This window comes from Taurulus bubalis (genome assembly GCF_910589615.1).
Source record: "Taurulus bubalis genome assembly, chromosome: 21".
In the NCBI taxonomy this organism is placed as follows: Eukaryota; Metazoa; Chordata; class Actinopteri; order Perciformes; family Cottidae; genus Taurulus; species Taurulus bubalis.
The window spans coordinates 3,771,425-3,794,697 of record NC_136609.1 but is presented as its reverse complement, the minus strand read 5'-3'; the positions used below and the strand labels follow the sequence as shown (position 1 = coordinate 3,794,697).

Genomic DNA, 23,273 nt, shown 5'->3' with positions numbered 1-23,273 from the left:
GTATGCAGGACTTTTATGATAACTTGGAGGCACACGTATATATTCATAGTTTTTATTCACCTTATAAAACTATGAAAAAATAGCACGACAAGCAATGCATTGGTCAATTTTAAAAGTTTGGGCTACTTTACTCCCATAACATGCTTATACACACATGTTGGTGTTTATTTGAGAAGTTTGTCTTTTTGCTTTAAATTGAATGAAGGTTAAAAACTATTCATTTAAAGCTGCTTCAATCAATGTCTTGATATCATATTTCACTAAGTGGCTGTACAAGTTGGTCATTGTACTGTGTGTTTGCTTCATTGTTGGCACCGTTTATATCCAGAGTATTCTTATGGTGGTGAATCTGAACATGTAAATAATCTCCACAAAACCAGAAATTGGTTCTCAGCTTCACTTTGTTTATAATTGAACATTTTTCTGAGAGTAATTTATCAAAACATAAATAGTTTGGGCTCGAGTGTGTTGAATGTGGAAATGCATTAATGATGTGTCACAGTCACGGCGGCAAAAATGAAATTTCTGAAATTAATTGTCTCATTTATGCCTGATTAACATGCTGATTTAAATTCCGCCAGCTAAGCACTTCCACACAGTATATGAACTAAATATTTCATAGAGGTTTCAGCTGCTCAGCACTGCTTTAATGCCACATATCTCTAAAGTGCAGCATTCTCGGGCCTAACCAGCCAGACAAACACATCAATCATATAAATAGTTTACAGCAGCCGGTTTATGATGCAAGCAGCGCTGAGCAGAATCCAAGTTATGAATGTAGACTTTGAAGTTCACTCTGCACTGGTCAGTTATTGTGTATTAGCAGGACTTCCCCCGAGGCAGTATTTCCTCTTGTAAAGGGACGATAAATAACATTTTGACCGGCCTATAGCGCAGAATGAGCCTAATACATCTGCAGGGGTTTGACAGCAGCGTTGATCAATACCAATGATTCGGCAATTATTTCACCGCCTGCTGATGCTTCTGGCTTTCAAACTTACTTTGGACTCCGTTTTGGAAACACAGATGATGAAAAAGCCAAAGAAAGAAAAAGAAAATGCTCTACTGCAACATGCTGGACACTAGGATACTACACCAGCTAACAAATAGTGTGAATTATCATTGCATTGTCACGTGATTGCTGATTTCTCTTTATACGGTTCTTTGGAGATGACATCATCATTGCATGAAGCCCATTTCACACTCTGGAGGGATGCACTAACCAGCTCTCTCCCTTCACACCCTGAAGGTTGTGCAGAGAAGTGATAGGACGCTTATGAAAAACTACATTGGGTCCAGTTGTTGTTGCCTCTGGACAGAATTACCGTGCACCGTGTTCTGGTTTGGTTTTAGGGGGCATTTTGAACGACCAGGCTTGGCATTCAATTATACCGCTGTAATCTACGGCTCTCTCCACCTTTGTCTTCCTCACACTCACACAAACACACACACATACACATATGCGCGTGTATATCGTGTGCTTGTCAGGCCATCTGTCCAGCAACAAGGTGCACGTGTGCATCCGAACACCGAGAACTCATTTTCACAGGTTCTCCGTGCACAGTGTGGTGTTGAATGTCTGCAGCAAGACAGATTAAAAAAAAGTAAAAGTGCACGTAAACAAGAACACAGACGGCGTCGCGTCATCTGTAAATGAACTGACGGTGCTTTGACATCCAGAGGACAATGCAGATGTTACTTTAGCGCATTGCTAACGAGCATTAAAGAGGTTGAAGAGGAAATGGATCAATAGTTTCAGTTTAAGTTTTAAATGTAAATGTGAACAAGGTTAAACATTTACCCAACAGATTCCAGAGAGAAGTTTAATTCAGTTGATTAGACTGTGTGTTTGCTCCGACATCCCAATGAGTCCATACAGCTGAGCAGCAGAGCCTGCCAATATCGATCCATCTCCATCCCTCCTCCGGTCGGCTTTAAGAGGTTTTCACTCCAGAGACAGAACAGTGGGAGATGTAATGCACAGAAACACGAGGAAGAAAACCGCAATAACTCATTTGAATTTGAACTGAGATGAAACACAATGATCCCCTTTTGCTTTGCAAACCACAAATAATTAGCCGCTCAAAGTACCGAGGACCCGGGCCGAGCCGAACGGCCGTCCATCTGTTGCAGCCCGAGTCGAGGCTTCCAAACCGCATCCATCTGTTGCCACTTGCCGTCGTTTCTCCTGATTAGCACCCAGCGTGCATGAGGATCGTGTCCTCGGGCTTCAGCTCCAATGTTTTGTTCAGAACGGCTGGCAGCAGGTGCTCTCTTGTGCCGTAACGTATTATAATCGTGCATCTGGTGTTACCACGATGGAACAGGAACAATAGGATCATCTGAAATATGACTTCATCAAATAAAATTGCTGTCTTTTCTCCCTTCCTCTCCGTGTTACTGCACCTTGCTCCAGACGCCCTTTTTACTCACAACCCTTTCCGTTGCATGTGAATCCGAGCCGTCCTTTCTCGACCCGTGTCGGCGTTCCCGTGCTTCTCCTTCCAGACGTCACGCTCCTCTCCCTGTCACTTTGTAGGCTCCGGCTGTCAGATGAGAACCCTGGACAGCGGGATCGGCACCTTCCCTCTCCCCGATTCCGTCACCCGGGCCGGCGGTCGCCACATCCCCAAATCTGAGTCCAGCCCGGATGGGGTGACCGCCGGCTCCTCTGATCTAGATCGGGAGCCTCCCTCTTCTCACCCAGACCCCTCACTACCTGACGTGAAAGTGCCTTCCCTCCCAAACACCCGCCCGCATGTCCCGACCAGCATGGGTCACTCCCTGTCCGAACCCAGCGTGACCTGCAGCGACCGCGCACAAGACGCCCAGAGCCGCCTGCCCAAATTAGCAGCTTCAGGTGAGTCAAAATTTTCTTTTTTTTATATTCAACTCCAAACTTTGCATTTAGTGCCAGGTTATTCTACGCCAAGATCACCATTATGACAAAAGAAGAACCTTTTAATTTCTATTTGATTTCATCAATCAACGCCAAAGAGGAATATAAATTGAAACGCGCGCCCGTAAAAGCAATGAATATCCTCCCGGATGGCAAAGTGCCCAGCCTTGAAAGCCCGAGACGGCTTGTTGTACCTCTCAGACAGCAAGTGACATATTGAATTTCACTGCGCTTTACGTGAACACATTTCCCTCCAGACCGCTCAAGGGCGCCAGACGAGAGGAAGTCGCCGGCTCTTATTAGCCTCTGATTAGAAGAAGAACCTTGTTTGTTCAGCTAATTCTGAAGCTAATGCATCAACCCTGACGGATGCAATCAGATGGGCATGTCAGCACCGCCCATAGATCATACACCTGCCTCTGTGTTGGGGGCGACGCACAGTGGGAAGTTGGTGTATAGGATGCAACCAGACGGCTGATTAAAGCCACAATAACACGCAGGGCTGAGCGCCCAGGGTTTTTATGCTTACAGGACATTAGCTCGCATCTCTTTACCTCACTGCCGCGGCAGCAATTTGAGTCACAACTGTCGGCGCAAACCGAGAGCGACTCCTGTTGAGTCTTCCCCGCTGAACGAGTTGATTAAAAGAGCCTCTGTTCGCCTTCATCGTACCTTTCAGCCTCCCTCTATCCCTCCTTTCATCACTACAATCACGGCGTCTGCCACCTTTGTTTGCTCCCTAATAAGAAGAAGGTAAAAGGGACTTTTATGGTACTGATGCAGCATTTCCATATGGAGCACTGGCCGTTATTATAATGCAGCGCAATGTTAAAAGAGACAATTAAATTGGCGTCTGTCCGAGACAGCAGTGGGCCGAGTGATAATAAGGCAGCGCTTTGTGGTTCGGGGGCGACAGCCGAAAGCTGTTGTGTCTGGGCTGCCAGGAGTCATGGCGGGGAACAGTGGCAGGGTGCACCCCATTAATGTTTGATGGCTTGGTTATTGTGCAGCTCATTTCATATGTGCAGAGAAATAAACGTGTATGCAGTTGAATGGGTTTTGCTTGAATGGATATTCTCATCCTTTTGCTTCATCAATCTGTCCGTCTGCAGGAAAGATTGTCACTTTGGAGGAATTCAGATGATGTTTTCCTTCTTCTCTTTGTCTATTTGCATTATATTATTCAGTTATATACTGCTCGCCCAATGACTCATTGCTCTTTTGTCTCTTTGGACGTTAGATGCAATCAGGACCAAGAGGTTGAGCCTCTGCTCTCCACGCAGCAGCATCGCAGCAGAGGACAAAGAGACGGAGAGGAGGATGAAAGCCCAGGATCATGACATGCCCAGTGTACGTCATTTACATTACAATATGCACAGAGCAGGCTGAAAGCATTCACAATGTACACATGTACACGTCTTATAAAGACAAAACATGTTGCAGAAAACAGCTATTATAATATTATAATAACTACCTGGGGAAAGAAAGATTTGTTTGTTCTTTACAGAATAATATTGGTAGTCGTCTTTGAAAATGCCAATATTTTAAAGTACATTTTTGAAATGATTAAACAGGAAAGAGCCTTGCAAGTGTGCACGTACTCGGGGAGCAGCAGCGACACCGAGACCGAACCAGACAGAACCGGATGCTCACCACAGAGGACCCTGGTCCACAGATCTAAGAAGAGGGACTCAGGTCCGTCTGGTTGATTCATGAGCTTCCTTTTTTAGTCGTTTTCATTCTTTCCCATATTGTCCATTAAAACTAACTCCCCCGTCCACAGTGGACCGGAGTGAGGAGACCCTGAAGAGACGCAGTGTGGAGACGTCCTTGTCCATCATGGACTACTACCAGCACGAGATGTACTCCCACCTGGAGAAGGACAGCCGGCGGATCTCCCAGTACAACCTGTTGCACAAGGACTCGTCCCTGGATGGCAACGCGGGAGACAGACTCAGTGTGAGTATCTGAAGGCTCATTGTTCACGGCTAATTGGTTTTATTCATAAAACGATTCCTTACAGCATGCTGCTGGGTCCTATCGAGCATTTTATTGGTCATTATACCCTCTTTTAACAGAGATATCATAAGACGCTTATTCAGATATTTAACATCAGCTGCTCAAGTGTGGTAGCACTTTATAATATCTATACAGATTAGAACATACTTAACTAATACTTATTAAAACACGTTAATAAAGTGCATATCTAAATCATATGTATAAATAAATGCATGAATAAATTATATTTAAATAATTTTTTTATCATTTACTAACACTTTCTAAATTATCTTATTAATCATCTGTAATACTTCATTTACAAATGGGAATCCATCATTTATAAAGTATGAAAACCCAATCATGAAACACAAAATAGTCAAGCTTATAATCAAGAAGCAAACATATATAACTGTGTTTATGAATTGGATACTAATGAGTTACTAATCATGTTCATGTTGGAACAATGCTTTATAAATGATGAATTAAGTGTTTATCCATGCTTTACTAATGCTAAATAGTGAGTAGTTATTATAAAATGCTACCGATCTTGTTTACTGGAAGTAAGAAGGATATTTGTATACAACACATTCACATTTTTGCTGTTCTAGACCGACTCTTCCTGATTGTTTTGACTCCATCTGAAGGAGCTAAAGCGGTTGTTCGAGAATAAATCCATTTCCTCTTTTCATGGATCCCGCTGGAAGCCGTTTAAAGTGATAAAAAAGCAAGGCAGCTTCCAGGTGTAGAAGTATGCAACTTTATACATTATGAAGAGAATGTGTGGGCTGTTTGAAAGAGTCAGAAAAATAGCACCTGCCCTCAATGAAAGTCCTCCCAGGATACAGGGACACACTCTGCCACATGGTTTGCATAATTTCTCTTTCCCCCTCGCATGAAGATGAATACATTTCATTTCCACCGTCGCTGTATGTCACAGCCTTCGATGAGAAGACTTTTCAGATGGTCAGAGCGAGTCTTGTTGAGTTGCAACGTCAACTTTACCTTTTGAAATACTTCCCGAGGCGACACATTAGCTAAGCACCGAGATTTTCTTTGCCACCGTTAAAATTCTTTGGAGATTTTTCAAAGAAAAAGTGTCCTAATTGCTTTCGATCGCCTCGCCCTCTTGTGTCAGCGGGTATTTGCCTATTAGTATTTAACACAGCTGAATGACAAATGAGGTTCAGAGACCATGAAATGGCCTCCAGTGTGCACGGCACGGCCCGGCTCAATGGTGCTCTTTCTCTGCTCTCACGCTGCTGCCGCCCCGACACCAAAATACACCATCTGAAAAAAAAAAGGAATCCGACTAAATCCAAGTAAAAAAAAACAATTGTGTGTGAGGAGAAAAAAAAAAAAAGGATTTCTATTCTTGACCTTTTGTGTCATTCTGGAACTCAACATCTGGATCAGACATATGGCCGTGAACCACTTACACCCACTAATTAAATTAAAATGGTTATGTGGGTGGAAGGTGGAATATGCTCAATAATATATTTACTTATTGTTTAATGGGACTGAAGTAAGGGCAATTGTCCTTGTGAGCCACCCGGCATGTGTGTATACATGTTTCGGAGAGAGAAGTTAACACCACCGCTAAAGTGAACCTTGACTCTACCACCCGACTCCCCCGAAGCCAAGAGAGCATTTCAATCAGGTTGGATATCATTGCATGAGGCAGAGGCTCCCTTTGACAATGCAAAGTTGAGCACTTGAAGAGGGAGCGAGACTCTTGCAGGACGTTTTGGAAGCTGCAAGCCTACAACTCCATTAGCTGACGTGCAAGAGACAGCCAGCGATGGTCCGTCTGTCTCGTCCTCCACCCGGTCTTTCTTTAATTGGACGCGGTATAGGCTGCATTTCTGAGGGTAGTATGGAAGCCTGTAGAGCTCACAGGGACTGAACTAAAGCTGAGAGGTCAAGAGCTCAACTCCCAAAACCACCTGGCGTCGCGCAAGCAACTGTTTTTAGGTATTTATATACTTTACTGGAGCACTTTGAAGCTTGGCACGCAAGCTCACTCGGAATCAAAGGACTGACTGATATGTTCCCGTGGTCAATGGATGCAACATCTTAATCTGCAAAGTGAAGCCAATGCAGAAGTGCCTTGAACTTCTTTCTAATTGCCATCAGAGGACGACTCCTCTGGTTGCAAAAAGAAAAAGTGTGATTGTAAAAAAGCTTCTGAGAAAATGACCCTGCTTCTCTCTTGATGTATTACCTCAGTAAGCGGCGCTGAGCGGTCTGGGAGTTGTCCGCATCTTCTTCTTTAGAACGTCTTGTCGAGCCTTTTTCTGCCTGAAATTGAGTCTTCCTCCTTAAAGGAAGTGGAACAATCTGCCAGTGAGAATATTTCAACCCATCTCCAAAGAAATTAGCTCAGTTCAGGAAGGCTCCGGTGATTGACGTCTGTATAAAGAAGAAAGGATAGGCGTGGTACGTCCTGTAGAAACGAGACTAAAGGTACTCGACTGATAAGAAAAACTTCCCCTTTTCCTCATTCATGTGAAAACAAGACTTTGAAGACTTAATATTCCAAGCTGACATTCATTCTGATAATAGCCTTATGCCTCCGCTGTAAAGCAGCCATAATGATGGATGACTGCTGCTGAATCCGTTTACCCTCCATTATTCCTCCGAAGAAGACGATCCATCCGTGTGTCATCACCTCCTCACCCCTCTCGGCACACGGCCGTATACCTGCGCCCGGCTTTCCTCTTGTCGGGGCTCGGCAGCTTTTGACTTGGGAGACGTTGGCGGCGGTTTTGGGGAAGTTTGGCGGCTAGTAGCGGCCCCGTGTCAGGGCCCGGTGATTTAAGCGCCTTTAATAACCTTTCACAAACACTCAGGAGAGTGATGTAAAGCTCAGCGGCTCCCATCAGAGCCCTCACAGCCCGCGCTGGCCTCCCATTCATCATCCTGACAGCACCTGACAGCCCTGCTAACGGCGGCCCCCACCTCCTTCTCCTCCTCGCCTCTCCTAACTCGGACTCTCTTTCTCCCATGTGTCTTTTTCCAGTTGCGCCTCTCTATTTCGGTCTCTCCCATACAGCTCTCTTCATCTGCTCTTCTTAGTTGACCGCCTGCATTCGTCTTCTGCTTATTCACCGTCTTCTTTTTCCGTGCTTCCATCCTTTTGTCTGCATTAGGAAGAAATCCATTTGGGAAGTTAGGGAGATTCCCGGGGTTTATGTAGACCCGGGTCCAAAACCAGAATCCAACAAATCAGCATGCACAGCATCCCCCCCGAGCGGGGAACAGCTTGTTACCTTGAGCAATGATTACATGGCGAGGGAACGGGAACATTCAGTTGAACTGGATAACCAAAACAATATCAGTGGACAAATAAATAGCAACAGCAGGAATATGCGCTGAACCTTGAGGTTGCAGTCAGATTGATAGTGCGAGCCAGCAGGATGAGGAGTGAGATGGCAGAGACTCAGTAATGCAATGCGGGAGATCAAATTATCTGCAGAATGATGGCGGCGAAGAAAAACACATATTCTGAGGCAATAAACATCTATAATTTGTTTTATCTCCATCATCTGCATTGAAAAAGAAAATTCAGAAGTTTTCCAGTGAGCTTTCGTCCTCCTAACTTGATGGAGACCAAATCAAACTTTGCATTTGTCACCTTAAAAAAGAAATCATGCTATCATCACAATCGGTTGTGTTCCAGTGCTATATCGTACAAAAACAGCCACGTCTTGTTTATTTGATGCATTTTTTATGAACAATCCGCATCAGCACTAACCTGCGTAACTAATAACTAACAGCCGGGGAAAAGGAGGAAATATCCTCACGATGAAAGACCCTTTCAATAAGCTTTTCGTAGCGAGCAGCTTTACTGAATTTGCGTTTCGACATCCCATCGCCGACACGCGAGGCAGAACCGATCGCTGATTCGGCCCCTCGTGGTTTCAGACGGGGGGGCCTCTTGCTGAGACGTCCGCCTGCAGCCTCGCTTCATGTGTGCAGCCCTCGTTCTGGCCGAAACCCGCAGGAGGTACAGAGACCTGCACCGGGAAGGTTCGATCCGCTGGTAATTGTGTTCCTCCGAAATCCAATCCAATCAGCGATAAGACGGCCGTTTCCTCTCTTTCTTCTCGTTTCCCACCAAAACGAGATATAGAGGATTGGTACAGACACTCTATTGTATCCCGAGGACATAAAATTGACTATTTTAAGCGCTGACAATACTTTAAAAAATCGTTTTGTGAACAGCACTGCGTGGGCGTTGAAGTCTGCATTCAACAGCTGTGCTTAATTTGGACTCAGCCTCCGCACCTGCACAAAGCCTACTCAGCATTTCATATCGTGATATGCTCCTTGAACTTTTCTTTTCATTCTGTCCTCTTTACAAATGTATTGTGATCGTGCCGGCTGAGAAAGGTCACACTCGGTGGGATTTTAGGATAAAGGAGAGTTGATTTTTCTTAACATTAAAAGTGAGCTTTTGGGTTCAACCTGTGAAGCTTTGAGGAGAACGTAAATAATACAATTCTCCATAAATCCCTCTTCATTGTCACAGTACTTTGCTTAGACCTCAAACAAAGAAATAAAAACACACAAGAAGCCTCAATAAACCTGATTCATATGAACTTATTGCACATTAAGAAAGGACTTCCTTCCTTCTCTTTTTGTACTCAATACTTCTCCTGCTCAGCCCTCTGGGCTCCAATGTTTCCTGCTGGTTTCATTCCAGCCCCCCACTCACAGAGGAGTTTACACCCGGGTTGACAGGTGAATGCAATTAACTAGCTGGTAGGAGAGGAAACCAACAAGCTGCAGGCCCACGAGGAGCAGCACCGAGGACAACAATGAGTTTTGTTTCTACTCTCCACCTACAAACTTCATGCTGCCTTTGTAGAACTTGTCAGAAAGCATTAAGGAAAATGCAGGAAAGTTCAGGGATAGAACACAAAGTCATACTGAGGAACCAACAGTGGATTTCTTTTCATTTTAATAAATACTAAATATGGGAAAGTGGCTGTAGCTTCTCTATACTACACACTGACGCTGTCAACAGGCCCTGGAGGAAGACACTAGGGCCATAAGTCATAAAGTTTAGTTAATTATGAGCAACCAAGTCAGGGAAAAACCTTTAAATCAGTCTTTGAGTTGTAATTCAGAGTCGGAGATGTTTGGAATGTATTTCAAATGTTGTTCTTCTTATTATAATTTGTGTAGTTGGGAGTATATCAGTGTAAAGGGAAGTACACAAAACAGGAGTAATGACAATACATACAGGACTATATATATATATATATATATATATATATATATATATATATATATATATATATATATATATATATATGGGACGGACCAAACAAAACATACACAAAGAACATGCAAACAAACAAAAGACATAAGAATAAAATTGGTGTTATAAATAGATAGAGTTGTATGTCGGGCACACGTTTGTATGAGTATATTTCAGCAAATAATACTTCTTTTTTTAATAATAATCCCAATAAATTGAAATTGAAATCAAATAAAACAAGTTGGACATTTAAAGTGCTAAAATCTCTTACTGGCAGTTACAATTACAGACCGATGATTAAAATGATGGAGAGCTATGAAATTATAATCTTGCAAAGCAATAATTCCCCCATTGTACCAGTTAAAGATGTGATACAGGTGTTACTTGATGTCATTGAGAAAATGTGCAGATCATTCCCAAAGAAACTCTACAAAGCAACAGACATAAGAACTGTGCGTGGTGAGATATTATGCAGATGATATAGCATTGTTCTGCAACATATGGCACAGACAGTATTTGTCCTCATGGAGGTTTGATGCACAGTGGAGGACCCTCCTCTGAATATGACATTAGTTCCTCTGGCACGTTAGCATTTCAGTTATGAGTTTGCCAACTTACAAAACTTGAACTTGTGAGATCACAGAGCGCCTGCAGGTTCCATCTCCAGCACGTAGACGTCTACTTTACCTTCTCTAGATCGTATCTCTGACGCCGCTGTGTTTGTGTGCTCGTGCTTCTTGAGCAGAGTACCTCTGGATTCAGGTCTGGTGGGACAAACACCTCCCCGCTAAACTTTAAATGGTCCAGGTTTGGAGCATCCCCAGAGGTTCCCTGGACCCTCCAGCTATCCCTCTATGTACTTAGCCTGCAAAAAAAGATAAAAAATCCAGATAACTGCTCTCCCTGAATGGAATTTCTGAAGGAATATGCAGCCAGAATGTTGTTTACGCGCCTCTGAGGAGGGATTTAGATGCTGGTTGCTCCAGTAACTAGCTCCCTGAGGTGCTCTCTGAGACATATACAGTAGGGAGCACGCAGAATACTCAAATAGTTGGCACATCATAAACAACACCTGAATGTTTTTAGCTGTATTTGTTTTTGTTACTGTTTGACTCGGAGGTCATTATCAGTGGTGTGGCATCGTCATGTGACTTTAAGTGCCAAAGAAGCAGATGGTTGCACTTTTTGTCGTTGAGTGTAATCGCTGCCTAAAGGCCAGCGAGACGCTATCCCAGTGGAGTGATACCGCCTGCAGTAATCCCGTTCTAATCTAACGCTCCTCCTTTTCTCTGCAGAAGGAGCTCCCCATGGACAAGGCGCCCGTCAGCGCCCAGTCCAGCTCCCTGGACTTCTCCATGGAGTCCCTGAACCAGCTGAACCACAGCGGCTCCAGCAGCGGCAGCCTGTATCCGGACACGAGCTCAGGCGGCCGCGGGGCCGACGCGGGCAAGAGCGAGGAGGACGGCTGCAAGGCGGACGAGCCCTCCTCCTCCAGCTTCTCCGGCAAGCCGGGGGGCGATCCCGTGGGATCCCTCAGCGACTCGCTGTACGACAGCTTCTCCTCCTGCACCAGCCAGGGCTCCAACGAAGTGTAAGGGCCGCGGGGGAGAAGCGCTGGAGGCCGGTCTCTGATACAAGCGTTATGGTAAAAGATACTTCTACTGGACTTGGTTTGGTTTCACCCTTCTTTGGATGTGGACTACAGCCTCAGCATGCAGAGCTTTGTGCTCTCTACACACAACACGAAGCACTTAGTGGAGCTGGAGACTCGGAGATGACCTCTCGACCCGAAGCCCCGAACCAGGGCTTTGAATAGTTTGACTCTGGGTGTGATTTCCCTCCATGCTGGGGAACTTCTTATCATTGCACTGTAACAAATACTGTACAAAGTGTGAGGAGTGTAAAGTGAACGGCGTCTCCTTGGGGGCAACATCGCCGTATACAGTTGCAACAACATTGTTGCTTTGATTGCATTCCTGTTTGCTAGGAACGTAGATTTAAACCATACGGTGTCATTTTATGTTTTGCTGCTAAGTTCGTTACCCAAATATTGCCCGTGTTGAATCACAACCCATAATAATAATACACCTGGTTCATCTTTTTTTATAAGCAATATTTTTACAAATCGCAACAGGATTTTAATTTCCTTTCATTATAAAAGGTAAAAAAAAACAGTTGCCAATCTTCTCTTTGTGTGTTATTTCAAACATCATAGACATGTTTTGAGAATTATCACTATTCAGCTAACAATACTGGTTTCTTAGCAGCGGGTAATGATGATGTCATTTGAAGCAAAACATGCTTCCATGCATGAACTAATAAGTCTGACTGGTACACGGGTACTTGAAAGCAACCCAGTGTTGTTGTTGGTAGCTCAGGGAACATACTGGACTCATGTAGATTGTAATAATTAATAAACTGCAACCATCAGGAAACACGTCGACAAACACAAAATTACACTCAGTAATCTTCTGCTTTTTTTTCTCCAGAATCCCAACGTGTAGCGTAGCGTACCCGACCTCTCCAAACCTCAGTTTTCCTTTCATAGTTGTACATTATGTTGTATATAAAAAAATAAGTTAATATCAGAATGGGCATTGCTGATTGATATATGCAAATGAGGAGAAAGCAGCAACAACAACAACCACAACAACAATAAATGTAAATTGTTTTCCAATCATTCAACCAAGGTTTTAAGTCTATACTGTGTATTTCTTTTCTCATGGAGCTCTTTAGGGGTTCTTGTTTAAAGCAAAAATCTTTATTTTGATCGATGAGAGCTATTGCTAAAATATTTTATCACTTTATTTTAAAGACATATTTGAACTTTTAGGTGAAGTTATGCCAAATTTGTATCTGGAATTTGACCAGCTGGTGCTAATCAACAGAGCCGACTGTGTTTCAATTTTTTCTATGAAACTGTTAATATTGTACGAAGAGAGTCTGAAGAGGACTTGTGTATTTTTCTAGATGTCCAGTATTTATACCCACATTTTGTACTGTCAGACTGTAGTGTGACTGTCATGCTTCACCTCTCTCCTTAAATGTCCTGGTTCCTTTGAAAAGAGAAATGGTTACCAGCAGTGTTACTTTGGTAATTATCATTAATGTTATTATTATTATTACTATGTGCAATTTCGTCTACTACACCAGACTTGAATGCTATATTTTATGTAACTATTTCTTAAATAAATATGAGAAATGTCCTATTTCATGAGCTGAAGCTGCGCGTGCGTGTGGGTGTATTTGTGCACGGCGCGCGTGCCCGCGCCACTAGGTGATTCATTCATTCATTTCGATGTAGAAATAAGGATTTGGAGTGGAAATCTTTCACCCCAAGGGCATCGCGCGGAGTCACGATCTGTCAGCAAGAGCCGCAGCGCAGAGCCGGCGCGGAGGGATTTATAACCATTAGAGTCCCCTGATGGGTAATCATGTGCGTATAAATAAACGGAATTAGTTTATGGACGCGTGGATGATTTCTCTCTCTCGGCTGCCTCTACATACAGTAATAGGCTCAATATGTCGCATTGATCACAACAGACATGCGAAGTAAACAGCATTAGAATCAGATTACTGTTTACAAAGAGTGAGAAATAAATAGATGGTAAAACAGCTTAGAATGTGCACTAATATATCATATTATAACTCTAAAGGAGCAGACAGAAGAGTTATGCCATGCTATAAAATGGTACTTATGAAAGTCACCATCATTGTGATATTATAGAAATATATAGGAGTCATGGAATGAAAAATACAAATAAATGGCTGCAAGTCTCAACATCTTAAATATTCTGTAATTATCGTACTATAGCGGTTGGTAAAAGGTGACAGATGTTATTGTCACCACTTAAAGTATTATAGTCATAGGTGAGCAAGTATAATCAAACCAAAGTCTGACTGATTAATGGCACCTTTAAAGGTCACTGTTGCGCAATACATTGCAGAGCAAAAATCCACATTAAAAGGAAAATATTTGGTATAGTGCTGATATGTAACACTGAACTTTGCATACCTCTCCATCACAGAAATATTATTCAAATGTCACAAAACCAGAAAATGCCAAATATCTGTAAAAACCTGTTATCGACATCAATGCATAAACCCAAAGAGATGCGATAAAACATTTTTTTTTTAAAGCAAACTATGAGCTCCCATCACGTGGTGCGCGTTATGATTTCTGCGCTGTGGGTTTGTCTCCAGTTGCGCTGCAGGAGAGCCTCCTCACACTCCTCACACTTTGCGGAGCTTTCGCTCTCACCTCAGCCAGCAGAGAGGATGCGCGCATCCGTGTCCGGGCTTCTTCCTCCGCGGCGCTTCGTCCTGCACGCGCCCGTCTAACAAGTTCCTCTGGTCGGATGTTTCCCCTCGGAGCGCCTTTTGGGAGAGGATGCGTCTTCTCGTTTTTGCGACTTTATTTGGAGTCCTTCTCGACGCAGGTAGGTGCGGAGCTCGGTCCGTCCGGAGCTCAGACACTTTATTTCTGTCTACATGCGTGCGTGCGCAACAGAGGGTAAATACAAATACAGATTATGTACATATAATACGTTCACACATTATGTTTTCAACCATTTAATCTTGAGATATATTGCCTAAACAGAACTATATCCTCGGGGCAACTAATTTCCTCACATGTCTGTGCGTAAAATCGGACATCCACATCTGCATAACGCAAACATCCACTTCCTGCCTGTGTATACTTTTAGGGGGAAACTTAAGGAACCTAAATAACGGGCAGTAATTAACCATGATGTTAATTATGTTGCGTTTGTGGTGCTGGTTTTGCTCGCTGAAGGATTCACTCCTCTGTTTTGGCACAGAGGTGGAAAAGATAGAAATACATATTCAATACAATAACAGCCTTAAACCTGTGATTATCATACGAGCTGGTTGTTCCTTTCTCTCTGGTTGATGCAGAATGAGAGATTCTCTTGCAAAAGATTCGGTTGGCAAAGAATATTAGGATGCTGCATGGTTTTCTTGTGTCAATTTGCTCTGATTTGGAGTAGCTGGCACTTATATTTCTTTTAATTTTACCTTCACAATATTTTTAAGTCCCAATGAGATAACAAAAAAAAACTCTTTTACAAGAGATCTGAGGAAGGAGGCTCCAGTTCCCTGAGCCGTTCCTTCAACTGCGTGATGTTATTATGTTGTTTTGCTGTGCCCAAAGTGATTACAGTTAATGGGATTATGATGAGAAGATATTGGGTTTGGACCTTTTGTACGAAGGAGTAAATGATTTAGTTTCTTTTATGTCATCCTCTGTTTTTCCATCTGGAGGAAAACACATTTTTAGAACAATTTTCTGATTAAACTGATAAGCCGCAGCTCGGCCGCTGGATTTTTGCCCTCCAGCATGACGGATATTCTCCCAAAAATAAGTTCCTTGTTTTCACACAATCTCCTCTCCGGTGATGGATGGAGCGCTCCGGCATTTGCTGGGTTTAAAGTAATTAGGCTGAGGCTGTGATGTCACACGCGGACCTTTTATCAGATGTGTTTGATGGCGCTTTCGGAGATGAGATTAATGTTTGGTGCCATTTCAATAATTACACTGCTAACACATTATATATCAGTGGGACATTTGGGATCGAAAGGGCTGGTGTGTTTACTGGACTTTGAGGTTTTTTATAATGGAATTCATCCGAATATGATGCTGATATCTTTGAGAAATTCTAATGGAACCTGACAGGCAACAATTCAGTGGACCAATTAACCCTGACTGATGTAATTACTTGCAATGGAGAACTTTTCATTCTCAGCTCTTTGTGAAAAACATTCAGAGATTCAATAAAAATGAACGGCCTCCCCATTACCTATGATGCAATGAGTTGCCAGTGTGAATATGGCATGCATATTGCAGAGGGGTGTTGCACTGCACACATATTGTCCGCAAAAAAAATCAAAAATGTGACGTGGCCTATGACTTTGAACATGACACGGATATTTATGGATGTTTTACCCGAATATCACGTAAAATCTGATTAACGATGAGGCTTCAGGCAATAAAAAAAGCCCAAAATCTGCGAGAAACGCTGTATATTTTATTGAGGAGGAGATGGAAGCAGTCACAGTTTTACTCTCTCAGGGGAAGAGAATTCACACGGACGAGCACTGAGCTGTATTGTAAATGGAGCTTTATCACCTATACAAATCAATGGGTTAGAAGGGAAGTTAAAAGAACCACTCTAGGCTTTTTATGTCATTTTCCCAGCTTTTTTTGTAAATTCATAATCTCTCTGTTGACACTCACAAGACAGCCATCAAAAAAGTCTTAAAAAAGCACCAAAAGTTCAGACTTGTGCTTTTGTGAAGTCACAACGCCGCGGCGCCGCTCTCATGCGTGATGTCAAACAACGACAGAGGAGATGACAGCGCACTCTCATGCAGACTAATGGTTTGGTGGAACGCCATCAAAGGCTCTCGCACAAAGCGGAATCTATAAAAGCCTCTGCTGCTGGAATCTGAGAAAACAGGAATCTGAATATTGTGGATGGGTGTTATCAATGCAGTTGGCACTGTGGATGAAACAGGGAATACGTGACAATGAACTGGTACAGAGGAGGTGTGCAGAAGCTTATGCATCCAGTTTGAATCCAAAGTTCTTCACGGCTCGTAAAATGATATCTTTAAACACATCATCATTTTGTCGGCTTTCTCGTTTTTACCTGTATTAAATTGTTCGTATTAAACAAACAAGTCACGGCATGCTACCGTGTGAGCTTTACAAGAACTTGTTGCAGGATTTTGTTGTAGCCATGCTAGCTTCCCCCCGGTAAAGTCTTTGTGCTAAGCTAAGCTAACCGACGGCTGGCTGTAGCTTCGTATCTGCACAGATATCAGAGTGGGATTGATCTTCTACTAACCTTTACAAGCATAAACCTAGCTAACCTTTACAAGCATAAACCTAGCTAACCTTTACAAGCATAAACCTAACTAACCTTTACAAGCATAAACCTAGCTAACCGTTACAAGCATAAACCTAGCTAACCTTTACAAGCATAAACCTAGCTAACCGTTACAAGCATAAACCTAGCTAACCGTTACAAGCATAAACCTAGCTAACCTTTACAAGCATAAACCTAGCTAACCTTTACAAGCATAAACCTAACTAACCTTTACAAGCATAAACCTAGCTAACCGTTACAAGCATAAACCTAGCTAACCTTTACAAGCATACACCTAACTAACCTTTACAAGCATACACCTAACTAACCTTTACAAGCAACCTAACTAACCTGTACAAGCATACACCTAACTAACCTTTACAAGCAACCTAACTAACCTGTACAAGCATACACCTAACTAACCGTTACAAGCATAAACCTAGCTAACCTTTACAAGCATACACCTTACCGACCTTTACAAGCAACCTTACTAACCTTTTATAAGCATAAACCTAACTAACCTTTACAAGCATACACCTAACTAACCTTTACAAGCATAAACCTTACTACTTTACAAGCATAAATCTGTCGGTTTTGCACATGAACAAACATTTGTGCTTCTATGGCCACGTTCCAAAATTCAGCAAATTTCTATTCTGCATTTCACTGACAACAGATGTAGCTTCAATCAATTTCCTTTTCTCATATGTAGAAGAACTGACACAAAATAACACTTCTTTTTACAATAAACACTTGAAATGATGAAGGCCCTTTGAATGACATGGTGCACGATGTAAAGAGTACTTTGGTGTTTTAGATATTTATAGGAAAGCAGAAAAGCCTCTTCAGGGCTCCGTTGTCTGCGATGCCGCTAAAGCTGGAATGTGTTGCCCTCTCTAAGGAGATACCCTTCAGATCCAGTGCTACCAGTGCGAGGAGATGAAGCACAACGACTGCTCCACGCCGGAGTACATCGTCAACTGCACCGTCAACGTGCAGGACATGTGCCAGAAGGAGGTGCTGGTCAAGCCCGATGGTGAGTGACAGTCTGCTTGGTGCTGGTCCATAGGATTTAGGTGTTTTATATTATTAGAAATGCTCATTTGGAGGATTACATGTCTCTTGGTTTCCACATTCCTTCATGGGATCCAGGCCGGCTCCAAGTGGAAAAGAGGAGTTCCTATTTATCTGCAGAGGTGACCGTCTGGAAACCGGAGACGGAGCAATTCGACCTCTGAAGATCACGTCGTACTTCTTTGCCATTCAGATGAGGTTGAGGCAACATTGATTAAGTCTAAAAAGCACTTGTAATTTTGTTGACGTGCAACGGGGCGGGCAAACATGAACTCTGATGTCTCAACCGGGACGCAGCCGTAAAGAAGGTTGTCTGGAAACCAGCAGGTCAAAAATAATATCCCTAATGTGACATTTATTGAAAGTCATGTAAACAGCAGATTGAATCAGCTGTGAGGTTTACACCTGTTGGCATTTTAAAATGACAGAACACTGCTCACCTTCTTCCTCCTTTAAATAAATCCGGGTATTTCTGACTTATTGACCCGGCAGAAGAGGCCGAGGTCACTACGAGTCCCCGCTGCCTTTCTGTGTCATAAATATTGCTATCTGTTATTTTCTGCCTTTGCTCGGCTTCAAAGATGGAGAGAGTTGCATTGATTGATGTGTGGATAGAAGTCTCGGTCTCGCAGACAGTGTAACGCATCAGTTTTCCCATGATGCATTGTACACCCACACAGAGATACGTGAGGCTTTAATTCGTTGTCTTTATTGTCGCGCTCACTTTTTGGAAGACGTCTCCGCCGTCACCCTGGCGAACCCTTTTCCTCTGGACCGCTTTATCCGGCTCATTCGTCAGCGAGGAGAGACCTTCAGCTGCCACCCGACACAACATTAGATTAGTTGTGCGCCATGTTATAGAAAATAAAACGGTTCAGCCTACAGGGCGCCAACTTGGAGGGTGGTGTCCTTTTTTTTTTTGTGCCTTTTTCCCAAAGCAGAAACAGCAAGAGCAGAAACATAGAAAGCTGTACTTGTGTCTCCATACGGAACGGATTGAATTCATCTCACTTATATTTAATCATAACCTGTTCTTGTCCAGTAAAGGGGAATTTAATTTGCAGCAAACAAAAGATAAATAAGACAATAAGAGCGGCACTCAAATGATGTCGTAGAAACACATAAGAAATACTGACCATGTACAGACGACTGGGTGTCAGCGGCTCTGGGGTGCAATAATAAAAGTTACTCCAGAATATGAGTTTTTGGTCTTCATACGAGCATACAAATTGTTGGGACATATAGCACGCTGACAAACACCAGTTCATAAGAGCAGACAGGAAGTCAATATCGCCCTGTAGTGCAATACAATGCTGCAACACAAGGCTCTTATATTGTGCATCTTCATCACAGCACGGGGAAATTAACCACTTCTGTGGTTTTATTTTTGCAACATCACACTTAAGATGTCTCTTTCTTTATTTTTTTAACAGGAATACATTATCGGAAGTCCTGCGCCTCCTCTGGAGCGTGCCTCATCGCCTCTTCCGGCTACCAGCAGTTCTGCACCGGCCGGCTGAACTCGGTGTGCATCTCCTGCTGCAACACGCCGCTCTGCAACGGGGTCAGGAGGAAGCGTCCCGCCTCCTCGGCGGCGCCGCCCAACCGGCCGCCGCCCCTCCTCCTGACCTTCTTCTCCCTGCCTCTGCTGACGCTCCTGTCCGTGACGTAGACCCGAGGGCGGCGTCTCCGCCGTGCAGTTTGTTTTCTTTAGTCCAAAGCTGGAGAAAAGAAACGCCACTTTGGTGATTTTTTTCGGGTGGTTTAGTCAAAAAGACAGAATCTTGGCACGTCATCCCGTGAGGTTAAAGATTTTTGAGGCAGGAGAGGGAGTCAAATTAAATCAGGTTGTCCTTGCAAAAGCTCAACAGGAGAAACGTCTTTGACCTTGTGGCTGTAATTGACCCTCTTTTTGTGACCCATTACTTCTTTTATTATATATAATATGATATACTATTTATACCCGTAAAGAAATGCATCGGTCCAGGCCACAATTAAAGCCCCTTAATCTCCTCCTGGAGCTTGATGAGAAGATCAATTCTGCTATTACGTCTGTCGGCAGTGTTGGGGTAGTTACTCAGAAAAGTAACTAGTTACACGTTACTAGTTACTTCTGAAAATTGTAACTAGATTACTTTACTCGTTACTGCATTTGAAAAGTAACTTCACTACTAGTTACGTTACTTTCCATTTTTTAAGCAAATGTCCAAATTAACTGCAAAGATACATATTCAATAATCATTTATTATTATTAATTAATATAATTTCCAATAATAATAATCGCGCGAGTCACACGACACTTCCTGCATGAACAATCTACCATAAACGTCGGGTTACGAGCCGCTACTACCTTCGGTCAGAGTCCCCGTTAGCTCCCCGCTGTAGCCGGCTGGGGCTCCTGCTAGCGCTCCCTCACTTCCCCGCTAACTTCCGCTAGCTCTCCGTTAACTTACGCTAGCTCCCCGAAAACCAACGAATGTAGCGGGACCAGGCTCGACACCCGACTTGGGCAGAGGGGACGCGGGCAGTAGCAGCAGCAGCGCTAGCTAGCAGCTTGTTGCTACTGTTCATGCAGGAAGTGTCGTGTGACTCGCGCGCCACTAAAAGAGAACTTTTCGGACTGGTAAAAATGTCTTGAGTAACGCAGGAAAGCACGTTACTGAGGTCTAGTAAAGTAGTGTAGTTACCAATATTTTGAGTGTAATGTGTTACTTTACTTTGTTACCTATAATAGTAATATCGTTACTGTGATCCGTTACTTTGTAACTCGTTACCCCCAACACTGTCTGTCGGTTAAATGTATGAGGCTCCAGTTAGCGACTGGTTAGCTTAGTTTAGCACAAAGACTGGAAACGTGGGGAAACAGCTAGCCTGGCTCTGTCTGAAGGCAACACAATCACTAATTGACTCGTTATATCGATAGTTGGGCTGGACAGAAAAACTGGAAAAGATAAAAAAAATTATATTTTAGGGCCAGTTGAGTGGCGGATTATTTCTTGGCTGGGTGCAGTTGCCTGGCAACCAGTAGAGGACCCAAGGAAGTTACTGGTCCTGGCCGAATTTTTTTACTTTTTTGTATGGATTAAACAAATGATGTAATATGTCAATTAGTGAGCTGGAAGGTTGACTTCATCCTCAGACAGAACCAGGCTGTTTCCATCTGTGTGCTAACAAGATCAGCTAACAGGCCTTATTTGTAATGGACAGATGTGGGCGTAAACACATTTTCCAAAATATTCCTTTCGGGGAAATCTACTGAACTTTTCATGCATACATTTCCGTTGCCACAGATCCACCTTGGAGCTCTGGCTCAGCGACGAGAAAAAAACTGTAAATCCGATCGATGTAACGGCGTAACAACCGAGAACGAGAGCGCGAAAACCCGGGGAGGCGGAACACGGAGCGTTCTGAATCCTTCACTGCTGTTGTTGCAAGAGGAGGGCCGAGTGGAGCGCTTTGTGAGGAACCTGCTCTGATTGTCACGGCTCCGCTATGGAAGTTATTGTAGAAAATGATATCTAGGCTTTTACTTTGTGGGCTTTCGTTGATCTTTTGGTTTTCTATCTCGTTATTAACGCTGTTGTTGCTCAGAATGCTCGTTCTCGTGTGGCGTGATGAAGAAGGCCCTTTGATTCAGGCAGATAAGAATTTAATGGGTTCAGAGTTCTCGCTATCAGCATATTAATAATCATATATGTGCATATTTTCCACGGCCGGTATATTGATTGACATTTTACTTCTTGGAATATGAAAGATGCTGAAATGGATTTAGAAAGACTGTTTGTCTTATTGTTTTTTAATCCTCCAAAAAAGGGTGACTCTGTCACCCAGGAAGCTGATTAGATGTATTAATTAGACTTTAATATTCCATGTATTACTCTGTGCAATGAGATATTGAATTGTCTTGGCGACACCGAGCTATAAGCACAAATACATCCTCACAAGAGAAATGCTTCAGGCTGATGTCAGACATATTTAATTAAGTTAATATTCCTTAAGAACTCAAAAATAATTAAACATATGATCAAATTATAGTCAGTGCATGTATGCTGTCATATTTTATAATCTGCACCAATGAGAATACATTCATTGTATGGATCATATTTCCACGTCCATATGGTGAGTTTGTGAATATAGGTTTATATTTCCATCCAAGTTATTTATTTGAGGTTTTATTTGGCTGCTAAATATTGATTATTTTTCCATCTGTATATGTATATATGTAGACAACATATGTCGCATAGGAGGATTTGAATGCTCTAAAGCCGAGAAAGAATGTTATTGCATATTGATAAACATCACCAGACCTATTTCAGAGCCTCCTTCGACTGAAACAGAAATATGATTTTCAGAGAGCGACGCGCCGTCTGATAAATGTTCATGGCAGTTTGTTTGACTGGTCTTCTGTGAAGAGTGATGCTGTATTCTGCTGATGTGTGATGTAAATAAATGTTGCAGAAAAACTGACCACGTTTTATAGATGATTTGATGATTTCAGTCAGCATAAGAGACCCATGCATCATGTTTTAGATAGATCGTCTCAGGAGGTAATTTAGTACTCATTATAAGTCGTGGTCTCCAGAGGAACTGTCACATTTAAACGTTAATTAATTACACACACATATATATATATATATATATATATATATATATATATATATATATATATATATATTTATGCGTTTGTAAGCTTTCCAGCACACAAAAATCACATTCCTAGAACATCTTCTGCTGACTTGCTGTGTTTTAACCGTAATGAATGAATGAGAAGTGTCCCAATGAACTCCATAATTAGAACCACATCAGTTCGCTTCAAGGAACCAACCTATAATGGATCCTTGTGGGAAACTAAAGGGAGCAATGGGAGCTGTGGACTCTATAAAATGCTCTGTTGATGAGGTGGAATGTTGCAACGTTAACACCTTTTCCTTCATGATTAAGCCAAGAAAAAGCAACGTATCCATCGGCTTAAATCATAAGACTTATTGGCAAAAAGAAGACGTAGCATTTCTAGACAGCCCTTTTCAAGCCGACAGCTCAACATTAGGATTCCCCTCAGATATAATACATCAACTTGGGGGCTTTTGGAGGGAGGGGGGTGACTTTATTTGACTCTCTGGGAAATGAAATCCAGCACCGCTGGTGG

General features: G+C 42.8%; 2 protein-coding genes across 2 annotated transcripts in view; both read left to right on the top strand.

Annotated features, from left to right (window-relative positions):
• Nucleotides 1–11,944, top strand: part of LOC306753119 (nck-associated protein 5-like) — a gene marked incomplete at its 5' end in the record, with an annotated part of 107,158 nt that extends 95,214 nt beyond the window's left edge. Inside the window, 5 exons of the mRNA XM_079236962.1 lie at nt 2,540–2,860; nt 4,140–4,249; nt 4,474–4,594; nt 4,683–4,858; nt 11,459–11,944. Of these exons, the coding sequence (XP_079093088.1) occupies nt 2,540–2,860; nt 4,140–4,249; nt 4,474–4,594; nt 4,683–4,858; nt 11,459–11,758 (1,028 nt within the window). The 3' untranslated portion in view covers nt 11,759–11,944. The remainder of the gene's footprint in view (nt 1–2,539; nt 2,861–4,139; nt 4,250–4,473; nt 4,595–4,682; nt 4,859–11,458) is intronic.
• Nucleotides 11,945–14,553: 2,609 nt separating this feature from the next.
• Nucleotides 14,554–19,799, top strand: LOC306752976 (ly6/PLAUR domain-containing protein 1-like; the record flags this gene model as incomplete). The annotated part of the gene is made up of 3 exons (XM_079236809.1): nt 14,554–14,602; nt 17,955–18,089; nt 19,561–19,799. The coding sequence occupies 3 exons, from the start codon at nt 14,554–14,556 to the stop codon at nt 19,797–19,799; spliced, it is 423 nt and encodes a 140-aa protein (XP_079092935.1).
• Nucleotides 19,800–23,273: the final 3,474 nt, after the last annotated feature.